The sequence below is a fragment of the Agelaius tricolor genome, unplaced genomic scaffold (assembly GCF_023055355.1).
Source record: "Agelaius tricolor isolate 1412-34295 unplaced genomic scaffold, bAgeTri1.0.p SCAF_8, whole genome shotgun sequence".
In the NCBI taxonomy this organism is placed as follows: Eukaryota; Metazoa; Chordata; class Aves; order Passeriformes; family Icteridae; genus Agelaius; species Agelaius tricolor.
In genome coordinates, this window is record NW_027269268.1 from 14,594,306 (window position 1) to 14,617,136 (window position 22,831).

The window sequence follows — 22,831 nt, forward strand, 5'->3', positions numbered from 1 at the left end:
GTACAAGGCAGACCTGTGTGAGAGACATTCTTTTCTCAGTAATATTCATTTGTGGTTCTGCTGGTTAGTCTCTTGTCATCTATTGCCCTGGAAGTGAAGGATTTATTCTGTCTGGCAGAACAGACAAAAATAACCTTTCCTGAGAAAGCAGGTGTGCAGATTTATTTACTTTCTAGCAGTCATAGCCAAAAATCTTGTGAGCAGCCTTTCCAGTAGAGAAAGATAATTTCTTTCTTATGTGCACAAGAAAAAAGAATTTTTTATAAAATTAGAGGGATGGAAAGAGCAAAAACCCAAACCAGCACTCTATGTAAGTATAAGAATAAATATACTTGTCTAAGAATGGAGGGAATAACATTTCTGTGATTGCATTGCTGATCTTCCCACAAATCTAAAAGGTAAGTATTTTAAGTGATGCCTTTTCAAATGGTGCATTATCCTCAGGGAGCTAGATGAGAACTCTTATCAGTGTTCTAGAAATTGTTGGTCTAATTATCCAGTAAATCTTCCTTTCATGGATCTCTTTTCTCTTGGAGTCATGTTGAGCTATGCAGGGAAACCTGTTCCTGCCCACTGGCAGGGCAAATGTAGCTCCATCTCCAGAGTCTGCCTACTTTTGTCTGCCTGCACTAATGCAAGGCAGTAGGTAAGTGTTTTTCTTCTTAAGAGCTAGCAGATCAGAAGGAAAATAATTTATGACTTGTGTGCATTGTGGCTTCTTACTGTATGTGGCTGTAATTTCTAAATAGGGTATTCTGTCTTTGCTAAGGCTGGGAGCAGCATCTTTGAGAAGATAAGAAAAAGGGAAAGGAAAAAAGGAACCCTTCTTAACTGCTGGCTAGGAGTCTCCCTGCCCAAAATCTGAAAGTATTGTACTTCCAAGTGTGGTTTGAGTTGTTGAAGGACACCACTGAGGGAAATTTTCTTGTGGAGCACTACCTGTATGCTCAAGAGTTATGTGGGCTTCTCTATCTAGCACAGCCTTCTATTTGGATGAAAATGGCAACTGTAAAATCTGTCTGACAAAAACCAGAGGCAGACTGACGTCTTAGACTGTTGGACTCCTAGAGAGCCCACTGCCAAGGGTCAGGGCTGCTGGTGTGACAGTTGAATGGAAAAAGAGAATCCAGAAAATTTTTGTACTCTCTCTCTTTGACCTTGCCTGTTCCTTTCCTTGTGTCCTTTATCTAAATCCAAAAGCATTTTGATTGCAGTAAAGGATGTTATGGCTAGAACTGTTTTAATGGCACAGTGTGATCCAGCAAGAGCTGTCCTTTCTCTGGGTATTTGCTCTTCCTCCCTGCAGTTTTCGTTGTGCTGCTCTCTGAAGACAGACCCAATTCTCTTATAACCTGTCTTTGCTCTGCTAAAGGATGCTCAGGGGATGGCAAAAAGGAGAGTCAGGAGGCAAGTTCTGTCAGTAATAATCTCACCATTTCCTGCATCAGTAACTGGGCTTTTATAGAAAGGGACAAGCAGGAATCCTAAACTGGTGTTGGGGAAGGTACAGTATGATTTCTCCTTGATGGTATGTACTCTCTGGGAGGAGTGTAATACTGAGTTAGCTCCTGCTGAACTAACACACCTAGGGCATAGTAGAGAGAACCTGTGCTAGCTCTTGCATGGTGTTTCCTTTTAGGTTAAATGGAGATGTAAAATAGTACTTTTTTGAAAGATAACAATGAACTGTATCTCATAATAACTTTGAAATAAAGCCATTGGAAAAATAGACTGGTTTAGGAACTGCTGGTAATCACATTACCTAAATAAGAGGATCACTTAAACATATTTTCTTTAGTGTTTTTAAGATCATTAGTGGTTGTGATGAAAGAGGAATGTAGAAATACTTTCTGGCCAATTATATTTTGTATTATTTGGGGTAAGCAGAGTCTTAAAATCTAGTGAGATTTCTGAAAGTGAGTGAGAAAGCAGTATTTTTTCCTACTTCATGCAGAACACAATAAAACTGTCTTTTACTGCAGATTTACACAGAAACCTGCAGAGTTGTTATGCTGAGGATACATGCAGTTTATGTATTTCCTTTCTGTCCAGCAACAGAGGGAGCATCTGTTTTGGAAAATGCTTTATTTATGAATATACCTGTGACAGAGTTCTTGCACTTAGTTTTTCAGGAGCAGTGAAGTGTGCATGGTGTATCAACAGTTTCCATTTGGGTAGGACTGATGACTGGTGTCCATGGCCACCTTGTACAGGGATGTCTTGAACAGGCAGCCCTGTGCTGCATCTGATCAAACTTGCTGGTGTGGATGAAAGTTGAAGGGATATCCTTGTAATGACAGCAGTCTGGTAAACTGAAGCTCTTTAATTAAGGAGTAAGTATCTCTTTCATTCTCTCAGACTTCTTTTTTCCTTTGGTGCTATTTTGTTTTCAGTCTTCATAATGAACTAAATTGTCATTTAGGGCAATAAATTATTATTTTGAAGAAATCATATGTGTAAACCTGTTACCTCTGAGGAGCAGCTAAGGAATTTGGGTTTGTATAGCTTGAAGAAAGGGGGCTGAGGGATGCCCTCACAGCTTTCTCAAGTTTCCTGAGGGGGGGAGGAAGGTTCTAAGCTCTTCTCCCTGAGATCCAGTGACAGGAAGCATAGGAGTGGTTCAAAGGTGTGCCGGGGGAGGTTCTTAGACCGCATGTTAGCATTTTTTCACGGAGAGGGTGGTCATACACCACTGGAACAGGCTTCTACAAGATGTGGTCAATGCCCTGAGCCTGTTGCTGCATAAGAGGCATTTGGACCATGCTCTTAACCACAAGCTTTAGCTTCTGCTCAGCCCTGAAGTGGTCAGGCAGTTGAACTACAAGATCACTGTAGGTCCCTTTAAACTGAAATAGTTTGTTCTATTATGCATTAAACCAGTAAAGTATTTAAAACAATGAGGTTGATATAAGGGATTGAAAATGTTTACAGAACTTGAGTTGTGTGTAGTTAATTATTCTTTCATTGCTGGTAAATAATGTAACCCTTCTCAGACTTCCAGGACATTGGCAGTAGGTACTGTTATTGCTGTGCTTCTGTCTTGTGTTATGTTATTCCAGCAGGAATAGCAGAAAATGCCTGAGTGTAAATAGAAAATTAATTTTTTCCCCAGCTGGTGTTTTAATCGTTATTTTTTAGTGAGGATAGCAGTTTGCAGATTCAGATTTCAATCATTTTCTGTAAACTGCAGCTTTTTTTCATCTTAGAATATGCTCTTTGTCACATTAGGGCACAGAGCTGCTCTTTGCCTGAGTGAATATGCAGAGACCCTACCATGGCTCGGATCAGCAGAAGCTTGAGTTGAGTTACTGTGACTGAGCATTGCTACTGCAGATGTCTTCAGAAAAGGTGTTAAAAGATGACTTCTAAAAATGAGACAAAACAAATGGAACTGTTGTATTTAAGTCAATAATATTTTTATCATAAAATCTGATGGGGAGGATAAGGGAGAGGAAGAATTTTCCAAGTTAGCAAAAAAAGCAGCTGCTTTTTACTCTAGGCTACCAGTACTAATCTTTCATATCAATCCACATATCCTGTGTCCAGTCAGGGCACCATCTCCTTTCTTCCCTTGATTTGTACCAAACTTTCCTTAGTTTTCCAGCTGTCTTTTGACTCTTAGATAGCAAATAAAAATCCAGGGGGGAAAATTTGCCCACAGCAGGAAGGCAAATGGGTTGATTTTGGGGAGCTATTTTGTCACCATCTTTTGTTGGGCAGATAGGCGTGTTTTCCAAAATGTTTCAAGTGAACTGTTGACAGATCAGTTTTGTGGTTTTTGCCATGACAAAATGGTTCATTATAACAAAATATATATTGCCTCTGTTTTGTTATTCTTTTATTAAGGACTTCCTTGCTGTACTTTGCTTAAGTGTTTCATAAATATACGTTGGCTCTTTCATTGCTGTGTGTTTGACAGGTTTGCCCCATTTCCTCCAGTTATAAAGGAGTTCCTCCCTTCTGCTCACTACTCTGGGGCCCAGCAGGCAAAGGAAATGTTTTGTATTTTTGTCTAGGAGCTAGAGGAGTGATTTAACTGGATTTGAGTTCCTTCCAGGATGTGTGCTGCAGGGCAAGCATGGTAACACGCGTGCATTTTTTATGAGGTGGTAGCCTGTGTTTCCTCAGGTTTGTAGAGTAAGTTTAGATACACAGGGCAACTTCAGACATACAGAGGAAGGATTGTACTGTTCAGTAGAAAGAAATACTTTGGCACATGTGTACATTTTATGTCTCCTGTTCATTTTCTAGCAAACATTAAAAACTCCCACTTCTTTAAATCTGTACAATTTGTTACTACAAAATCTGTCATGTTTGCTGTAGCTAAGAGAATATAGATTTTTTTTGTTAAAATGCTCCAGTTTTAAATCCAGCTATGGATTTTCAGACACGCCGTCCCCAGCTTGTTAGCATGTTTTATCTACAATGGGAAAATAGGAGAAACTGCAAAATTTAGTCTTCCTGTATTTACTCCAGAGTTCTTTTCAGAGAAAGATTAAATGATGAAGCATCATTTTGGAGCCTTGCCTTTATACAGTATGGCTTTCCTGAGGGTTGCATTTTATATTTTTCTTGCTAGTTTTCTTCCATGCTTTATGTAAGTTATGTAAGGTATTTCTGTGGTCTCTCTTTAGAGAATATTCTGGGGAATTGAATGATTTACTTGTTTATGGATATTGTTTGGAAAGAGAGGGTAGGGAGCTGGCTTTTGAAAAAGATGCAGTAATACAAGAGCAGCTTGGCTATCTGTCCACCCCTACTGCAGTCAAGTCTTTGACAAAGAGAGTTTCTTAGTCCTTTGTCTTCCTCCAGAAAGTTTGCCTTGAAATCCTGGAGAGAAAATGCATCTGTGGGCATGTTGCAGAAATGAGAAAGTAATTGTGGCTGAAAAATGGAGCAGTTTATTAGTTATTAATACTGAGCATGGCCAAAGTAGTGGCAATTACAGTGGATGATTGTTTTTGCTGATAGCAGGAATTAATATAAGAAATGAAGGGAAGAGCCATGGTCGTGTTGCTTTTGCTATAGGCATGAAGGGGTGGATAATGGGGAAGACTGGAAAAAACCCGTCAGATTTCTTTTCTATATGTAATTTCACAAAAGATGTCATGAGTATTGAACTTTGGTGAAAAGATGAGCCTCAACCCCTTCAATTTTTCCATCACACCAGTGTGTTTTGAATTGCTGAAGGTTTGGGTTTTCTTCCCAGTCACTTGACATGATATTCTGCAGTCTTTTAAAGTTTTTCAATCTCAGTCTGAAAACATGACAGACGAGCGGTGGTGTCTTCAAGATAAGTACAGCATTCTAAAATAGTACAGTTGTAGTGAAAATACTAATTTTTTCACACTAAGAATAAAAAATGGATGTGTGCGTGGTGTTTATATGAGTAGCAGGCACTGAATCTACTTGTACAGGTCCACTAAACAGGTTCTAGAATGTTTGTCAGATTTAATATTTCAGAAGAAACTATATGCTAAACTTGTAGCATGTGGTAACATTGTTGAAAGTAAAATTATTTATATGGATAACCACATAATGGGTAGTTGTAGGGGTTTTTTGTGTTTGGCTTCATCTTTGGTTTTGTCTAATTATTTAAGAGTTAAGACACTTGAAATCCTCTGACAAAGGGACTGTTTTCATCATTCTGCTACTGTATAGGAAATCTGGTAACATTATTTTAACGAATAGACCAGCACCACTGAGAAAAGGCATTCTGAGAAACAGAATTGTTACATGTCAACCGTGAACTTACTGGTGCTATAACTGCACATGCACTGAAGACCCATTTTGATACACCACCTAATCCTCCTTAGTGACCAAAACTCTAATGTGCAGTGTGTAATTTATGCCTTGATATGGAGACAGCATTTGGTAACTGCAGTATCCTGTATATGCTTATGTAATAGATGTGCTTTGAACTGATGGCTTAATAGACAAGAATCTCTTCTATCAGGTAAGATCCTGGCAGAGGTTTTGCCAATCTGCACTATATAAAGCTGCAGATTTTTTGACGTAGTGCTTTCTGCCAGGCCTTAGAAGAGGCTTTTTTCTCTGGAGCTGTAAATCAGGAATGCTCTGCATTTGAGCTCTCTGACCACATAACTGAAAGATGATCCAGGTTGGATGCTGCTAGCTCAGTGGTTTGGTAGAGTTGTGGCCAAAACCAAACGATGTTTGCTTTTTTCTTTAACTTCCACACCCCCTTTTAAAACATATCCCTGAAAGACTTCACTATTAGCTGAGTCATTTTCAGTTTTAAAATTTCAGTTACAAATGTCTGCTTTGAGTCCAAATGCACAGTGCCTGACTCATCTCATAGAAGAGGCAGAGTTAAGGTGTCAAACCTTTCCTCCTTGGGAACATTCCTCCTTGCTGGAACTTGTTCTTGAAGGCATTGTCTTCTGAGTTGCTTTTCTGTCACTTGCATATGCTAGTGTTACTTTGGTGTTTTTCATCCATGACAAGAGCTTAAAATTAGGGTCTTGCTGTGTTCCTGGTTGAGCCTATTTAGACAGCTTATAAAATCAGCCCATTTATTTGTGAGAGACTGCTGAACAGAGAAGTGCAAGAGGCATAAAGAAATTAACCCTAACAAGTGGGAAGTAAAGTATAATGTAACTATTAATAAAACCTTAAATTGTTATTTTTTGCTCCTCTTTATTCTCATGTGTTTCTCAGAGTACTAAGTTACAGATGCCTTTTCCCAAATAATATTATTTCAACATACCTTTTTTTTTTTTTTTTTTTGTTGACTGTTTTTTTTTTTTGGGCAGATATTCCCTCAACCTGGTGCTATTTGGATGGTTAAAAATTTCTTACTCTGATTTAACTCCATATTTTAGTGTCACCTGCTGGTTTACATATAATAAAAATTAAATGGGGAAGAAAGAATTGATGAGTATTGTAATAGTATTTTTGGACCCTTCAAAAGCAGCCATGTTGAAAATAAAATTTAAATTTGCTAAAAAAATGCTAAAAAAATTTAAAATTAAAAAAAACCCCAAACCCAAAATCTCATCCTCTCCCAATAACCCTAGCAGTCTCTCAGAAGCACAAAAAGTCTTGTGCTCTGATTATAACTTGAATATTTGTTTTAAATACTTAAATATTACTCAGAAGTCCTTGGGGGATTTAAAAGGATGGTATAAGTGATGTGTATTATTGATCACCCATAGGTGTGTGCAGTCCTGGAGTGTCAGGGAGAAGGTGTATTTTAATTTACTTCTGTGGAGTTTTATTTCTTTGCTGAACTCTACATTGCTTTCTTTGTAGCAATGGCAGCCCAAATGTAGAGTTTCCATTCCCCTCCCTCTTGTTGCAGCACCATCCTTGTTCAAGGTCTTCATTCTCAGGGACCTGTTTGGGTCCCTGGCCATGGACTGAGCTGGATGAAGTAACAAACCTGATAGAAAAACAAGTTCTCAGCCCTCCCAGATGCATCAGGACTCTGTTGTTTTCCCAACAACCCCATGCATTCCTGTGCTATCAGACTATAAGGTTGGAAAGGCACCAGAAGCACTTCTAAATGAGGAAAAATGGGAGGTTTTGATACCTGCTGTCTCTACTCTGATGGAGAGCCCATGTCCTCTGTGTTGCTGGGTAATCATGAATGCTTGTTTGAAAAAGAAACAAAACAATCTGCTGGACTGCTGACAAAGATCTTGACAATCTTCTTCTTGAAGAATGGAAGCTCAGGTTTTCATGGCAAGCAACCAATAACAAGTGTTAGGTCTGCACATGGTCAAAGGTCAAATGTAGAGCTGCCATGTTTTTTAACAGGGCAAGATTTCTCCCCGGACTTCCAGTGCTGCTAGACCTGAGCTGCCAAGAGAGAACAGGAGGTCCTGAGGAGATTACCTGAGATTACCATGAAACTTAAGGTGTTGAGCTCAGTGGGACCACTGAGCACAGGTTGCCCAGAGAACTGGTGGAGTCTCCATCCTTGGAGAGATGTAAAAGCCACCTGCACACAGTTCTGAGCAGGGTGCTCTTAGGTGACCCTGCTTGAGTAGAAGGGTTGGATGAGAGACCTCCAGAGGGCTCTCAATCTCAAACATTCTGTGATGAATTTGAACTCATGAATTTTCCCTCCCCAGCCTGTGGCCATGGTTGCATGTTCATTAGACTCATGTTCCTTTGTCACAGGTCAGAAGCAGAGGATCATTGGCTGGCATAAAAATTTTCACTGTGTTTAAGTATTCTGGGGATTTAAATTTATAATTGTGATTCCATATAATGTACAACTTCATATGGAAAAACCTCTTGAGGTTTTCAGTTTGGTTTAGAGTATGTCAATCCATTTTGTTTCCATTACATGTTGCCATTGGATAGTAATGGCTTGGTTTAATTTGTGGCATTATTTTTTAGGAAATTGTCTTCACTATAGAAAGCTGACGTGATATTATGGTGAAGCAAAACCTGCTTTGTCCAGATTGAAATTTTAGATCTGGCTGCTTTCTGTATTGGCTTATGTGTATGGAGGGATAGGAAAGGAATTCACCTTGGTTTTGAGTGTAGATGCATTGAAAAAGCACTGTTGATTTATGCCATGCATTCAGATAGGTTTTTCAGTATTCCGTTGAAATTTCAAGACTTTCAGGAGAGACTGAAATAAGGTTATTTGTCTGTGAAGATAGATTCATTATGTTATTTTTTCCCAGCTTCCCGCTACTGATCTGCTCAACCTCCAGGTGCAAGCAGCCACTGATGTCTGATAGTTAATAAGCATTTGCTAATTTGCTAATCAGCTACTGCAGAATGCAGCTAGGGCCAGGCACAGCAGTGACAGCGTAGCAGCAGCTGATCAGGAGTCTTGGAGGTAACTGGTTTTCTCCTGGGAGGGGAACAGAAAGAGAGCTGGTTAGCTGCCTGATGGTAGCTGTGATCTGAGACCCTGATTATCTGTGGCTAGCTGTGGTAACTTCCTCATTCCAGCATAAATGGAGCAGCAGTGGTGTGATCTGGAGCTGGGACCAAGTAGAGAACTTCATTTAAAGAATGCTGACCAAGCTGTAGACAATGACATTGATCAGAGGCAGTGAATACCACTGCATCCCCATGGTTTCTGCTTCCCTACTAGCTTTTGTCTGATGAGATAGGAACAGGGACACTGCTATGGTGCTCTCTGCTCCCCATTTCACACCTTGTCTTTGCCTTCAGAAATTCCCAGGCCAGCTGTCACTGGGCTGCCTAGCATGTAGATGCCCTTTTACAAAATTATAAATTCTAACCTGCCTAGAGGAGCTCTTTAAGAGATGTTATTAGCTTAGTTAAAGTCAATTTGACATTCTTTGAACAGAAGTGTTATGTGAGGTTGATGGTCTGTATTCCTGTACTTCTGCTTAGAACTTGAAATTCATCTCTGCCCATGCACGCATGGTTTGTTTTCAAATGCTTGCAAATGAATATTTGATGAGGTAGCTGTGGCCAATAGCTGCAGGATGGCCTTTGATAAGCTGCGTGGCCAAGAGCGTTGGCTGTGTTGGCAGAGCCCTCTGCTGGGAGCACAGCCTGTGCCAGCAGCAGTCGGTCCTGCGGCCAGCGCCACCCGCTTCTCCCAAATGCCATCAGCCAGACCCCTCTCGGCTCTGTGCTATCCCACCAGCTGCCTGCTACAGTGCCCAAGGGGTTCCTCTTCATCCCACAGAGCCTCTGGAGTTCACTTGACCTTTTCTTATTTTTTTTTTTTTAGCAAACCTGGTGGTGGGCTGTAAATGCTTATGTGATTTTAGGTTTTGATTTGCAAAATACAGTGGCACTTTGAGAGTAATAAAGTTAGCCAATTACAAAATAATGTTTTCCTAATCCTAATCAGTGTGGGAGAACCATGATGAATTTCAAAAATTGCATGTATGGATTCCAGCCCTGTCTGTAAATACCTTTTTTAAAAAAGTACTGCTTAGTAAAACTAACTGATCTAATTGGGCATACATGGGGACATTCCTAAATCAATAGCCACAGCTTTCCTTTTTCATTGGACAGTAAGGCTTCTGCTATTCAAAGTATTAGAGGAAACAGCTTTTGTGTGATAAAATACTAACTTACTGAGCATGAAGGAAAAATGTTGTTACTCTTCTCTAACCTAGTATGTTCAAAAGCCTGGTTAGGACTACTAGATGCATTGCCAAACCAAACTGTGCAAAGAGGTATTTTAATCTGGTTATGTCTCTAAAGTGTTGATATAATACAGGCCAATAACTCTACTGCAGGAAATCCAGCTGTTTGAGATTGTTGCACAAACAATGCACTAGTAATAAAGGGTCTTTTTTTCTTCTTCACATGCTGGCCAGAGCTTTTCACTTACCATTGATTTGAAACACTCACAACTGTGCCCAGTATTTTATATTCATTAACTAAAAAAGAGGAACATGTACCATGGCTTAGAAAAGGCTGTTGCCTGTGGTGGACAAGCCCCCCTTCTGATGAAGCTGAAGAGTGGTAGAAGTCAAAGGCAGTCATATTTCTGTGCCATTTGATTTGTCTCATGATGCAGCTTTCCTTAACAAAGACATAAATTCTTTCAAAAGCTAGGTTAACCTTCCTGGCCTATATTTGAAATAACCAGTTTCACCTTTGCTTTGAACTTACTTGCTCCGTTGCTGGGGTTCAGCAACACAGAAAACTCTGTTAGGAGACCCATCATGTGAGTGGCATGATGGAACTCCTTGCTGCAGGTTGTTGTGAATTCCCAAAGCTGAATATTATTCAGAAAGCAATTAAACACACCTGTGAAAGGAAAAATCACCAATATGATGAGATGTAGATATTGCTTTTGAAAATTCCCCATCTGCATCCAAGGGAATGGGCAGAAAGTGCATGGCTGTGTGTACTCACCCTCCTCCTCACCCTTGTGTGAAGGCAGGATGAAATAAAGGGGACTCCTTAAGGAAAAGTCAGGTTTTGTTGTGGTTCCTGTAACCCTCTGCTGTTAGCTGGAGAAGCCATGGTGGGGGGAGGACCAAGCTCTTCATGGTGGATGGGGAGTCCAACCCTCCTCCTGCACCTTACAGCTGTTCTTTAAGGGACGCTTTCAGATGAACCTTCCATCTTACCTGCTATCCAATCTGGCATTTTCCATGGCCCAGTGCCTTTCCTCACCTGTAATGAGAGTTTCACTGGAGGCTTATTACAATTACACATAGGAGGCGGCACACAGAGGTTTTTTTCCTCTTTTGTGACAGCTTCTTCTTCCTGTTTTTCTTAGAGCATTTTGGTTAGAGGCTTTAATTCTCTGGCAGATGGTATACAGTATGTTTTTCAAACCCTTTACCTTTTGGGTCTAGGATACACACTGTTCTCTGACTGCATAAAGCTGCTAAATAGCTATTTTTTCTAATTTCTGACTTGAAATTCCATTCCATTTGTATTGCACAATGTCATAATGATTCAGCTTTGTAGAATTCTGTCTTTCTTCCGTGGGTTATCTTGTCCCATGCTCTTTTTAAAATACTAACATGCAGTTTTAATCCTGTGCTGCAGCAGCCCTTGTGAGTTGTCTGTTTTAACTCAGGACTTCAAATATAAATGTTGCTTTAACATTACTCGTGGTTATCTCTAATCTCAGAGTTTCGTAGCAAAATCTGTTGCAGAGTTCATCCTCTTTTGTCTGTGCTTTTTATTTCAAACGTGTATTTTGTTGAAAAGTGGCTGATGATATAATACCTGGATTTTTTTTTAATAATCCATGCTTTTCTAAAGAACTTAGTGAAGTGTAACATTACCATTCAAATAGGCAGGTGAGAGCCTCGGAGATCAGTAATTTGTACCTTTTCAAAAGCCGCACTGCCTTGCTTTGTCTTGGAATTTATTATGCTTCCCAAGTATAATGTGACATACTGAATAGGGCAGGGGGTGGGGACATTGTCTTCAGCTGACATGCCGCTATCAGCGGGACTGTGTTTCTGGACACAAGATTTCGCAGTCATTGGTTGTCCGAAGAAAGCCTTTCCATCTGAGGATTGGACAAGAAGATGCGTCAATTTGCTGCCCGTCTCCAAGGTACTGGTGATGCTGCCTCCACAAGCTGGCTAACGTCACAGCTCCATCACCCAGCGGGGTGTGGGCTTTTTTCTCCTCTTCTCTGTTTTAATTCTGTATTTGCTTCCTACTGCATTTCTTAATCTGTCTTCTGCCAAATGCTAACAGCATGATATTTTGCAATCATTTAGGTGAATACAAGAAGGACGAACTCCTGGAAGCTGCTAGGTGAGTGCTGCTTAGAATATAAAATGTATTTTGGGGGTGGAAGCAGGCGAGGAAAAGGGGTTTTTAAAATAATACTGTTTTGTCATTGCCTTTCCATGAAATGCTGCAAGCAAACCACTTAATTAGCATAAATCTCTTCAGACTTTAGTCTGGTACAAATGTAAAAGCCTGTTTATGTAATTGAAATCCCCCACTATGGTGGTTATAAGGTTAATATTGAGTTTTTGTTTTAAGCTGCTTAAATCCTCTTTATTGTTTTGTGACTGTTCTTTTTAGGGGCAATTTAAATATTGGAATCTTTTTTTTTTCTTTGGGGTTTTACTGCTACCATAGGGTGTATTTTGAAAATAGGTTTTATCCGAACAGAGCATAAGGAAGCCTATACAAAAGGTGTAAAGTTCAATTGTATATTGCAAAGGTGCTTTTCATCCTTCCTTCTGACTGCACAAGACCATTTTATATAGCCTGTTAACCCTTCTAAAAAAATTTTCTGGGTATTGGTATATAGCTGTTTCACATGTTATGGGCCATATGCTATGAAAATATGTTAAATTCAGAACATTTATTTCGACAAATGGTTTCAGAGGATCTGTAAAATTAGAAAAAGGAAATACGAGGTTAAGGAGAGAAATTGAGGTGTTTTTGTATGATCTTTCGCAACACATTTAACTGCAAACGTAGTATTCTTTTTTGTATTTACCCTTGGTTTTGAAATGTTCAAAAGATTCTTTAGCCATCCAGCATTCTCCCTGCCACAGCACAAATTTAAAATATACTATACTTTGCAAAATACTTGCTAAGGAGATAGATATCAAACAGCTCTGCCCTTTTCCCACCCTTTCCATAATATTCTCCTCATTTACAGGAGTGGTAATGAAGAAAAGCTGATGGCTTTATTGACTCCTTTAAATGTGAACTGCCATGCAAGTGATGGGCGTAAGGTAAGTTAATACCTGCTTTATATTTCAATTATTTAAGAAAGGCCAATTTAAGCATACTAGTAAGCATAGATGTATAAAGGAGAATGTATTGGGGGGGGAACCTGTGATGCCTTTTCACCATAAAATTAAACATTGGTATACTTGCCACTGGCAGCTGTGACAGATTAAGTCGGCAGACGTGGGTTTTGTGTGTTTCTTTCAAACATCAAACACTGGTCTACATGTAAACAAAACTTTAAGACCCTTTGTAAGAAAAACAAAATGTACTGTTGCAGATGGATAAAATTACTAAAGGAAGAAAGTTATTATTTGTATTTGAACATTGCCTGGGTGAGGTGCTTGGTATTCAGCTTAGCTCCTAATACACTGCCACATAGACTGGCACTGTATTGCTATGTTTAACACCTTCTGCATTTTCTTAAATTTGACATTATTGTTTTGACTTTGTCTGGCAGAGATGTTTGAATGAGTTAAATTAAGAATTAGGCTGAAACTGGAGGAGGGAAGAACATACGGAGTGAGAAGTAGATCCTATGATTTTTGATGGTTTAGATTTTGAGACGATAGTCTGTCTAGACTGTTGATTTACAAATGTTGCGTTTGGGTTTTTTTTGTTTGTTTGTTTGATTTTTTTGGTTTGTTTTTTTGGTATTTTTTAACTGTGTACCAGAATGTTTTTAATATGTATCTGTTAAAGTGTTTCACCTGTAACAGTGCATCTCATTTTTGGAGAGAAAAGCATGGGAGTGTTTTCTTTTCTAGCTTTTTTTAAATTTTTGATGGAGTGTGTTGGAGCACAGTATAAACATCTTCCCATCCTGGACCTGTTGTGGAACAGCCCAGTTCCACTGAAATCAGTAAAGATAGGTTAGTTTACACTTTTGGTTAACAGGTATGTTGTTACTGAATATAAAAAAAATACAGCTCCATTGTACAAAAATTCCTGGTTTTTATACACATTTTTAAATGTTTCTCAGTTGTAATGTCTATCATACATACTATGTGATGGAAAACTCAGCCAGTTTTTTGCTTATTTATATTTATCACTGATTGAAAGTTGATGCATCTTCCAGCTTTCGAAAGCAATTGATTTTACGAACTGAGGACAGGCAATTGAACAAGGGCTCTATTTAATTTAGCAGTGTTGAAAATGATGAAACACTCTCCACATTTTAAGATTAAAGATATTGTCCATATTTCTTGAATTTCCTTTTCTTATTTTAAGACTTTGCTGTTCAACTAAAAGTGTATATAGCTATTAATAGTGCTCTATTGCACTGTTATAATTAAATGGGGTGGTGTACAGCAGTGCATTACTGAATAATTCAGCCCCCATCACTATTGATCTAAGGCCAAATGCAGAGTTATGACTTCTGTCAGCAGGGCAAAGAATGAGCCCTTGCAGATGTTTTCTTGAACATTTATCACTTCAAAGTAAAAATTAAAAAAAAAAATTACAAAACTTTTAAAATTCATATTGAGATAGCAGCCTCTGAATTAGTTAGGAAATTTGTGCCCAAAGCTTGGAAGGCATATTGCAGTTAAAGTTCCCGTGTGTGGAGACTTTGAAAATATGTTTGGTTGGTTGGTTTTTGGTAGGTGCACTGGTTTTTGAAACACCTTTTAGGATGCCTTGCCATTGATATTAATTAGCTTTTTAAAAATTATATCTACCAGATCTATTTTTTACCACCACATATATACAGGAAGGTTGGAAAAACCTTCCTCTAAACCTATGGAAGGTTTACTAATGCTTTGTAGTAAGCATGCTATATAATTGTTAAGTATTTAATTTGTAAAGCAAAGTGTTCAGGTCCTGTTCTAGTGCAAGATTACTTGGGGTTTGATAATTTGCAGCACAGCTTAAACTGAACTGAGCTTGTCAATGGAAGTCTCCATTGGTGTAGCTGCCCGTAGTTGATCTGTGGTGATTTACGCTAACTGAGGATTTGTCCATTTTGGAAGTTGCTTTTTGCATTCCTTGATGCCTTTAGTAATTTTTTTTTGCAGATCTTCTGAGCGTTCAAGCTCAAGCTTAGGACAGCATAAGGCCACAGTTTGAATGCAGCTCTCAGGCCAGGAATGCAGACTCTGCGGATTGGCCCGAGATTCTCAGCATCATGCTTGTTCTGCAGTACAGCTGGACCCACAAACTCTTCCCTCAGTCTGCTTACCTCTTTCTTCAGTCTGCGCATTCCTTGATTTTCTGAGATGTCCAGCTCTAGTCTAGTGATAAGGGAACATTGCTGGGTGGGTGAAGAAATTGGGTTCCAGTACTGAATGGGTAATTATTTTTCCTGGATTAGCAGATGGTGATATTTTTTTCCTCATACTTTGGGGTACAACTGTATGCAGTTTAGTTTTTTTCCCCTGGGGGATTTCTCTCATGCATACTAACATCTGGGGTTCTGGATTTCTCAAACACCACATGTGCTGTGAAGTTGTGCTTTATAGAATGGGTAAAAGGAGTGGAAAACTCTGACAGTATCTTGCTGGTTTGAAACCAGCTAAGGTTGGAAGTAAAAAAGATTTATTGCATTCTGGGTGCTGCTTGCAGCCTTTTTGAAAAGTATTGACAGCCAGAGTCTGATTCCTACTGGACAGGATTCCATGATTCTAAAACAGTTACATCTGGTGCTGATAACCATTGCTCCATCTGTTTATTTAGGATAGAGGTCAAGACAAATAGGAATGAAAACTGAAGTTCCTTCTTTCCCTCCAAAGTCACAGTTTAGGTAGGTTATAGTCATTGTAGAAATGTTCACATTTACTGAAGCTTTTGAGCTGCTGTCTGAAGAGGGAATGTATTCTTTGCCATTATCTTCTGGAGGGAAAAATGAATTAGTGTGCAAAACAGAGACCAATTTTAAACATCAGCTGAAGTCTTCCTGCATACCAAGGATCATGGTAGTTTTTGGGAGTTTTGATGACCAAAGAAAATCAGCAATAATCATCTCAGGAACTGCAATTTCATTAAGCTAGGGGAATGATTGATTTTTGTGCAAGTACTGGCTTACGTGCATATTCAGTGTCTCTCAGGGCACAAATAATGAGCTGTATAGTGCAGAGCTATATGGTACTGTGTAAGCAAATTAGTATTACACAAGGGTAAATTTTACAAAACCTGGTTTTTTAAAACTGTCTTATTTGTTTACTTTTTAAAAAGCAATGCTTGAGCCGAAATATAATAGTGATTTTTCATGGCAATTAGTCCTGCTTTGATGTCGGTGGTTTTTAGCAGGAGACTGGAAATTTGCAGTTGTTATGATGTGATGTTGTATGTAAGGCAACATTTACATGTTGCATCATTTCTGTTCACATTGCCTCACCAAGTATCAGAACAGAACTTAGACACAGTGCACAGAACCTGCCTATTGCTGTGGGTCTGAAATTTCCCTGCATCCTACCTGTGAGTTCTGCTGGTCTCCTTGGTCTTTACATTATCTGTAGAAGTAATGACTTCTAGAAGACAAGCCTGTGGTGTTGGTGTTAGCAGATGATAATGAATTTCACACTGTTAAGAAGCCAAGATAGACATCTATTTATGTGTCCATCTGTGTAAAGGTATGTTGGTTTTAGAGCCCCTGTTATTTTCCCTCAAATATTTTCCTCTGGGGTTGTCTTTTTCAAGGCTTAGTTATGAGTGAATTTCCAAAAAATGATTTTTGACCATTTTAAATCACCGGGTTCCTCTGCTGGAAATTAACGCTGCATTACTTCATCATGGAAGCTGGATTTCTGACTTGTTACAACAGTCTCTGCTTACCTAAATCAGTGGCAAGAGACAGGTTTAAAATTGCACATATAATGGTTGCAGGTTGAGTAGAAGCACTTAGTCCACTTATTTCCTTCAGGAAGCTGATGTGAACACTTGAAAGCTGTTTAAGGAAGAAATTGATGTTGCCTCCATTTCAAAAATGCAGAAGTATCTGACCTGATAAGAAAGGATTGGTTTCAGCAGTTCAGATAAGAACTCTTTTCTACAAGACACTTCCCATGTGGCTAATCATCGCTTTCCAAAGTGATCTGCATCCAGCTGACGTGGTAGCTGTTAGCAATAGGAGGTTGGATTTTTGGTTGTACATCATATCCTGCTCCTGCACTGCATTATACACGCTCAGATCATGCTGGAACTAAAATACTTAGGTGTTGGTTGAGTAAAACCTTTTCTTATGCAAGGAAATCCAAACTCCTCTATTTAGGAGTTACCCAAAAACCAATTTGTTGGGTGGTCTTCTCGAGGTGGACCCCTTGAAGTAGAGCAAATATCTAATATTTTGAGCTCTTAGGACCATAGAAAAGTCATTAACTGAAAAATAAAATGCTTGTTTTGTACTTTGAAGTAAAGTTTCTGTAGCAGCTGTGTTTTGTATTTACATTTTGTATCAACCATATGAAAAACAGAATACAATGGCATAACCTGTGACAGTGTGATCTCAGGTATTAGTTCAACTTGAAGCAGGAATTGCTACCAGAGGGCAGCCCAGAATGCAGTTCCTCCATAGCTACATTGTTTTGTGTCCTGCACCTTCCCTCCCTACTTCCTGTTTTGGAAACTAGAAATGTTCTTTTTGCAACAGGTGAATCACGGATCCTGCAAACAATGCACCTCAGTTTTTCCTTGCATGGGACCATCCAGTACTGTGGACAATGTAGTGATCCCATGGGGAAAAATAGGCAATTAATTAAAATGCCGTTTCTGTCATGCACGTGGTCATACCTCACTTATTTGCACTGTTGTCTTCTGACTTGTAGTGTCCCTTTGTTTATTCCCAGTTTTCAGTCCTTAAGAGCTCTCACTACCAGTCTTTGGTATTTTGCTTCTGCAATGCCTTTGTTGTTACACCTTTCCAAACTAGCTGTAGACAACCCTGGATCCAGAATACCAGAAAGAGGCCTTTTCATTAAACTTTGTGAGTCATAGGAGACATACTTGCCTCTTGGGTTTGACTGAGGCTGTTGCTTCAGCCTGTTCTTTCCTGCCATAGGGATATTGGTTTTTCTCATGCATGGCCTCATTCCGGTTCATTGGCACAGGGTTCAGATGTAAGAATTCCAAGTCTGAGAAGGTCTGCAATGCAGTGCTGAGTAGCAGCATCCTTGGCCCGAGGTAACCACTGCAAAAGATCTTGAGAACCATGTGCTCCTCAGCTTTTGCTGTGGGACATCCCTGATACCAAGTAGCATTGGTAGTAAGTAGCATTGGTAGTAAGTAGTATTTGGATGAAATTGCAAATTCTTTCTCTTGCTTCCTGTGCATCTTTCTCTCTAATGAAAGATCAGCCTGTAAACAAAGGGCTGGTAAAGAGAAATTAAATTCTAACAAGATCAGGTGAGTTATGTCTCCTCTTACCAGGGAGTCTCCAATTTGCTGCTGGTAAGTGAATTTGCCAACCCCTGTTCAACGACTCTGGTTGTTTGCAGCCATTTTCAAGAAAAATCCTGCAATTGGAAAGAAAATCGGTATAGCTTCCAATTTCTGAGTCCGTATGGAACAATCGATCCACATTTTCACAAGCTTTCCCTTTACAGTTATTAAGCCTGCAGACTTGGGTAGAGCTTTAAATTCCCTTGTAATATGCTTGGCTCTAGGAGCTGGGGGTTGAAGAAAAATGCCATGTACTGCAAGATGTGAACACATTGTGTGCTGGTGAAACTGTAAACCTTCAAATTGTGTGCATTTTTCTTGTCCTGTGAAATAAAAAGCAAAATTAATACCACATAAATCCATAGGTCTGTTTGTTCTGTAATCTATGTCATAGAGATTATATTCAGATGGGTGTGGAATGTATTTTGGAAGAAACTATTTCACATACAATAAAAAAAAGTTGTTTGAGTATTGGGAAAATCTACTTTTCTACAGACAAAAGCTGTTTATTTGAGCAAAAGACTTGTGAACAGATAGCCAATGTAAGGCCTTGTCATGCCCAAGGGTATTTCTGAATGTCACTGTGGACTTTACATGTTTGGAGTTTTTTGTCACATATAGTATCGTACCTAGTTTCACAATTTGCATTTCATCTTTCTCAAAGTTTTATGAACTCTTCTGCTGGTATACATTGTTTGTTTGTGTGGCTTGTAAATACAGTCCCTATTCTTAAGGCTTCTCTACAACAAAAAAATAACTAACTAGTGCAAAGGAGAGGAATCATCCAGAATAATAGGTAACTGTATATTATTCTTGGTTCAGAATTCTCCTTCATTAATCTAATAAAATGAAAAGATTAAAAGTTGTTTAATGAAATTCATTTTGTTTCAGAAAAAAAGAAAGCTCCACAAATCCAAAACAGTTATTTCAGAGTATCTGGAGAGACAAGCCCTTGCTAAATCTGCTCACTTTCTGCTTACTAGCATAAATGTCAGTCTGGTTTTGATGAAATGCTTTAGACTCAGTTTTGTGGGTGGGGAACATGCAGATTTTGGTTTCTACATTTGTGGTCCTGCAGGGATTTGCCAGAAGTTTCCTGATGTGCAATTACAGGGCTGTGGAACTGCAGTTATCAAAATAAGCAGTAACCACACAGGCTGTTAGCTGATGTTGGCTTGTGTAACGCTGGCTGTGGCTGATGGCTTCTGGACACTGCAGCCCTTGTTGCCACTGATCTTGTGTGTGTTTCATGAAACACATGTGTATCAAGGTTATATCTAGGGCTGTGAGCTGGTAGATTGATAAAGAGAATCACAGAATGTCCTGGCTTGGATGGTTCCTTAAAGATCATCTAGTTCCAGCCTCCCTGGTATGGGCAGGGACACTTTCCATCAGACCAGGTCAAATATTTTAAATCAAATCCTGTGTGCAAAATTGAAGGTATTTTCTGGATTTAGTTAATGGTGTACTGTAAAAAAAAAGTGGTATTTCCAACATTACAAGAAGATTACAAAGCAAGTGTTAAATGTCATAAGGTTTGTGTTGTGCCTTGGGCAGAAGTGCCCAATGCCATATATGTACAAAGAACATTCAAAAATGGTCACAATTGTGTTTTGCCTTTAAAACACTTTATTTTATTTGTTAGTTCCCAGGCTTCATGCACGTTAGAAAAAGTGACAAGTTATGCACTTTGTTATGCTGTGATCCTGTCTTACTTCATCTGCCAAGCATGATCAAAGTGGGTAGCACAAGAATGCCTCTGCAGACTTTGTATGGTATAGATGACTTGGCTTAATTTCTATCCCTGGTGTCACTTAAAACCTTTTATATTCAAGGATGATACCTTTTGAATAAAATGTAAAACTGATCTACTTGATTTAGGTTTCTGTTATGAGATCCTAAATATTTTCCCTAAAACATTTCAGTGAGTATTCCTTCATGTATTATTTGAAGTGTATTCTGTCATGTCCACAAATAGAAATTGTGCACCAAAGGACCGGAAAGAAATTGTTTACACTGTCATCATTCTCTTTGTATTGTTCTCTAAAATTCAGGGAATCTCATTTGTTAGATCTTAATTAATGTGCTCTTTGGGAGGCCTCAAATGTGTTGAAGGCATGGGGGATTTTTATACCTGAACTGTTTTCCCCTTGATGATTAGCTTCACACAGGAGATGACTTCCTGCATTAGGCTATTATCCATCTTTTGTCAGGAGAAAACAAGTCAAACTGGCAGATTTGGGCAGAGCTGCCATGTAATATTTTATGCACATTAACTAAAAGCTGTCTTCTGGATTTGGCTCTTAACAGCTCACAGAGCATCCAGAGGCCGAGTACCGATAATATTTCTTCTACTGTGATCTCAGGGGTGGAGCCCCTTCCAGAGCTTGCTGAGATTGTTTTGAATTGAAATGCAGCAGCTCAGTCCAGGGACTGAGTGCATTTGACTTCTTTATATGGTTGACTGTAGTGAATACTGTAGGTGATATTTCCATGCTTGGTGTCACTTTCCTCTCAAAATCCCTGCATGGGAGCATAAGAAGTACTGAGAAGCAAACTGATCTGCTTTCTGGTTGCTTTTTGCTTTGGAGTGTGGCATTAATGTACTTTGTGGCCTCCCTCTGTTGTGACATCTATCACTTCATTGTACACCATTTCCCATCTCTCTGTGCTGTTGTGTAACCACCCGAGGACCCAACATCATCTTCCTAATAAACCACTGGTGAGGATTTAGTTAAAAAACCCATTGAGTACCTGTTGTAACTTGTATGTGTTGGCTTACCATTATGCATGTGCTTGTTGTGCTTCAGAAAACCCAAGTTTTTGACTCTTCTCAAGCAGGTTGTGTTTATGCAGGTGTTCACTAATTCTAGTTGTTATTATATTGTATTTTTGCTTGTACAAACATCAAGATTACAGGCCTTTATGTAGCTCCCCAAAATGTGCACTGATGATTGGTTTGTAACTTCTGTGTCTTCACATACCAAAATAATCTTAGGTGAAGGTCATGTACAGCTAGTAATTCACCTGTTTTATTCTCCTGTGCTCTAGAGTAGATCCAGTTTAGTCCTGGCAATTTGTTGATGTTCATTTTGGTTATGGGGATGGCAACCTCCTCTATGCTTAATTCAGAGAGATCCTTTGCCAAGCTTCTCCCAAATACATACATGCTCCCAAATATGTACATGCTCAAGCTTTGCCAAGCTTCTCCCAAATACGTACATGCTCACTCACCAGGATTTTGGAATAAGACTTACTGTTTTTTCTAAGATGTATACCAAACAAAAAGATCCTTCAGTTCTTCACAGTGCCTTCTTGCCTGTAAGATCTCCATTTCTTGCCCTAGCATCTCCTTGCCCCACTGAACTGGCTGGTGCATTTTGTGCTCCTAGTTGGTTGCAAGAAATTATGTCTGGTTTGAATCCATTTCACCAGTTACTACTTAAACTGTTTTTGCCTCTCTACTTGGTTTTTTTACCTCTAAACTACTGGAGTTTGTGGTCCTTGTGTTTTTCTCCAGCTTGTAAATTCAGCTTTTTGAATGTCCTCTTAATTCTAGTAAACTCTTTTAGCTTGCTGTTGGTCATACTGGCTTCTTTCACTATATCAAGCCTTTCCCAGTAGAAGGTATGCATTAGCAAAGTGTCTCCAGTATTACCTTCACTAGTAGTTTTTGTGCTGTCTGTAAGGACATAATTTTATTACTTACTAATTCTAGCTTATTTTTAAAAACTTGCCATTTTTTCCATAGCTCTGCTTTATGAAGGCTGGTGCCTCATGTTGGATTATTTTAGCAAGCATTTCCCCTGAACATGAGTTGTATCTGAGTGTGTTATAGCTGCTGTTAAAGACAACTTCTACTGAAAAGTCTTGCTTCAGGTGTCATTTGGTACCATCCCAGCAGTTGCATTTACCCATGTGGTGTTCCAAGCCACTTTCTCTGTAGGAGAGTCACTGATAGCATACAAACATTTCACCTCTTAGGTCACCCAAAGCCCTTGTGTTTTCTGCCCTTGCTGTGTCTCTCTGATTTCTCCCAGCACATCAGTTATCACTTGCTCCTACAACCCCATCACTGACTTCAGAGGTTGTATGGATAATTTGTAGTGATCAGTTTAGTTCTGAATGAAAAGAACTGCAAATACTTATGTGCAAGGAGAGGTGTATTTACATAACCATTTTTAAAAGTATTGTTTAAGTTGACTGAGCAGGCAGCAGATGAAGGATAAAGGGGAAGGGAAATGCCAAAATGTATTGTAATTGATGATGGATGTGTCATTGATGAACAAGAAAATTGAGATGATTTGATTAGTCT

General features: G+C 39.1%; 1 protein-coding gene across 2 annotated transcripts in view; it reads left to right on the forward strand.

Annotated features, from left to right (window-relative positions):
* The window catches only part of TNKS (tankyrase), a 128,392-nt gene that overhangs the window by 52,962 nt on the left and 52,599 nt on the right, over positions 1–22,831 (forward strand). For both annotated transcript variants that reach the window (XM_071431680.1, XM_071431681.1), the window contains exons 4-5: positions 12,171–12,207; positions 13,073–13,148. In XM_071431680.1, the coding sequence (XP_071287781.1) occupies positions 12,171–12,207; positions 13,073–13,148 (113 nt within the window). The remainder of the gene's footprint in view (positions 1–12,170; positions 12,208–13,072; positions 13,149–22,831) is intronic.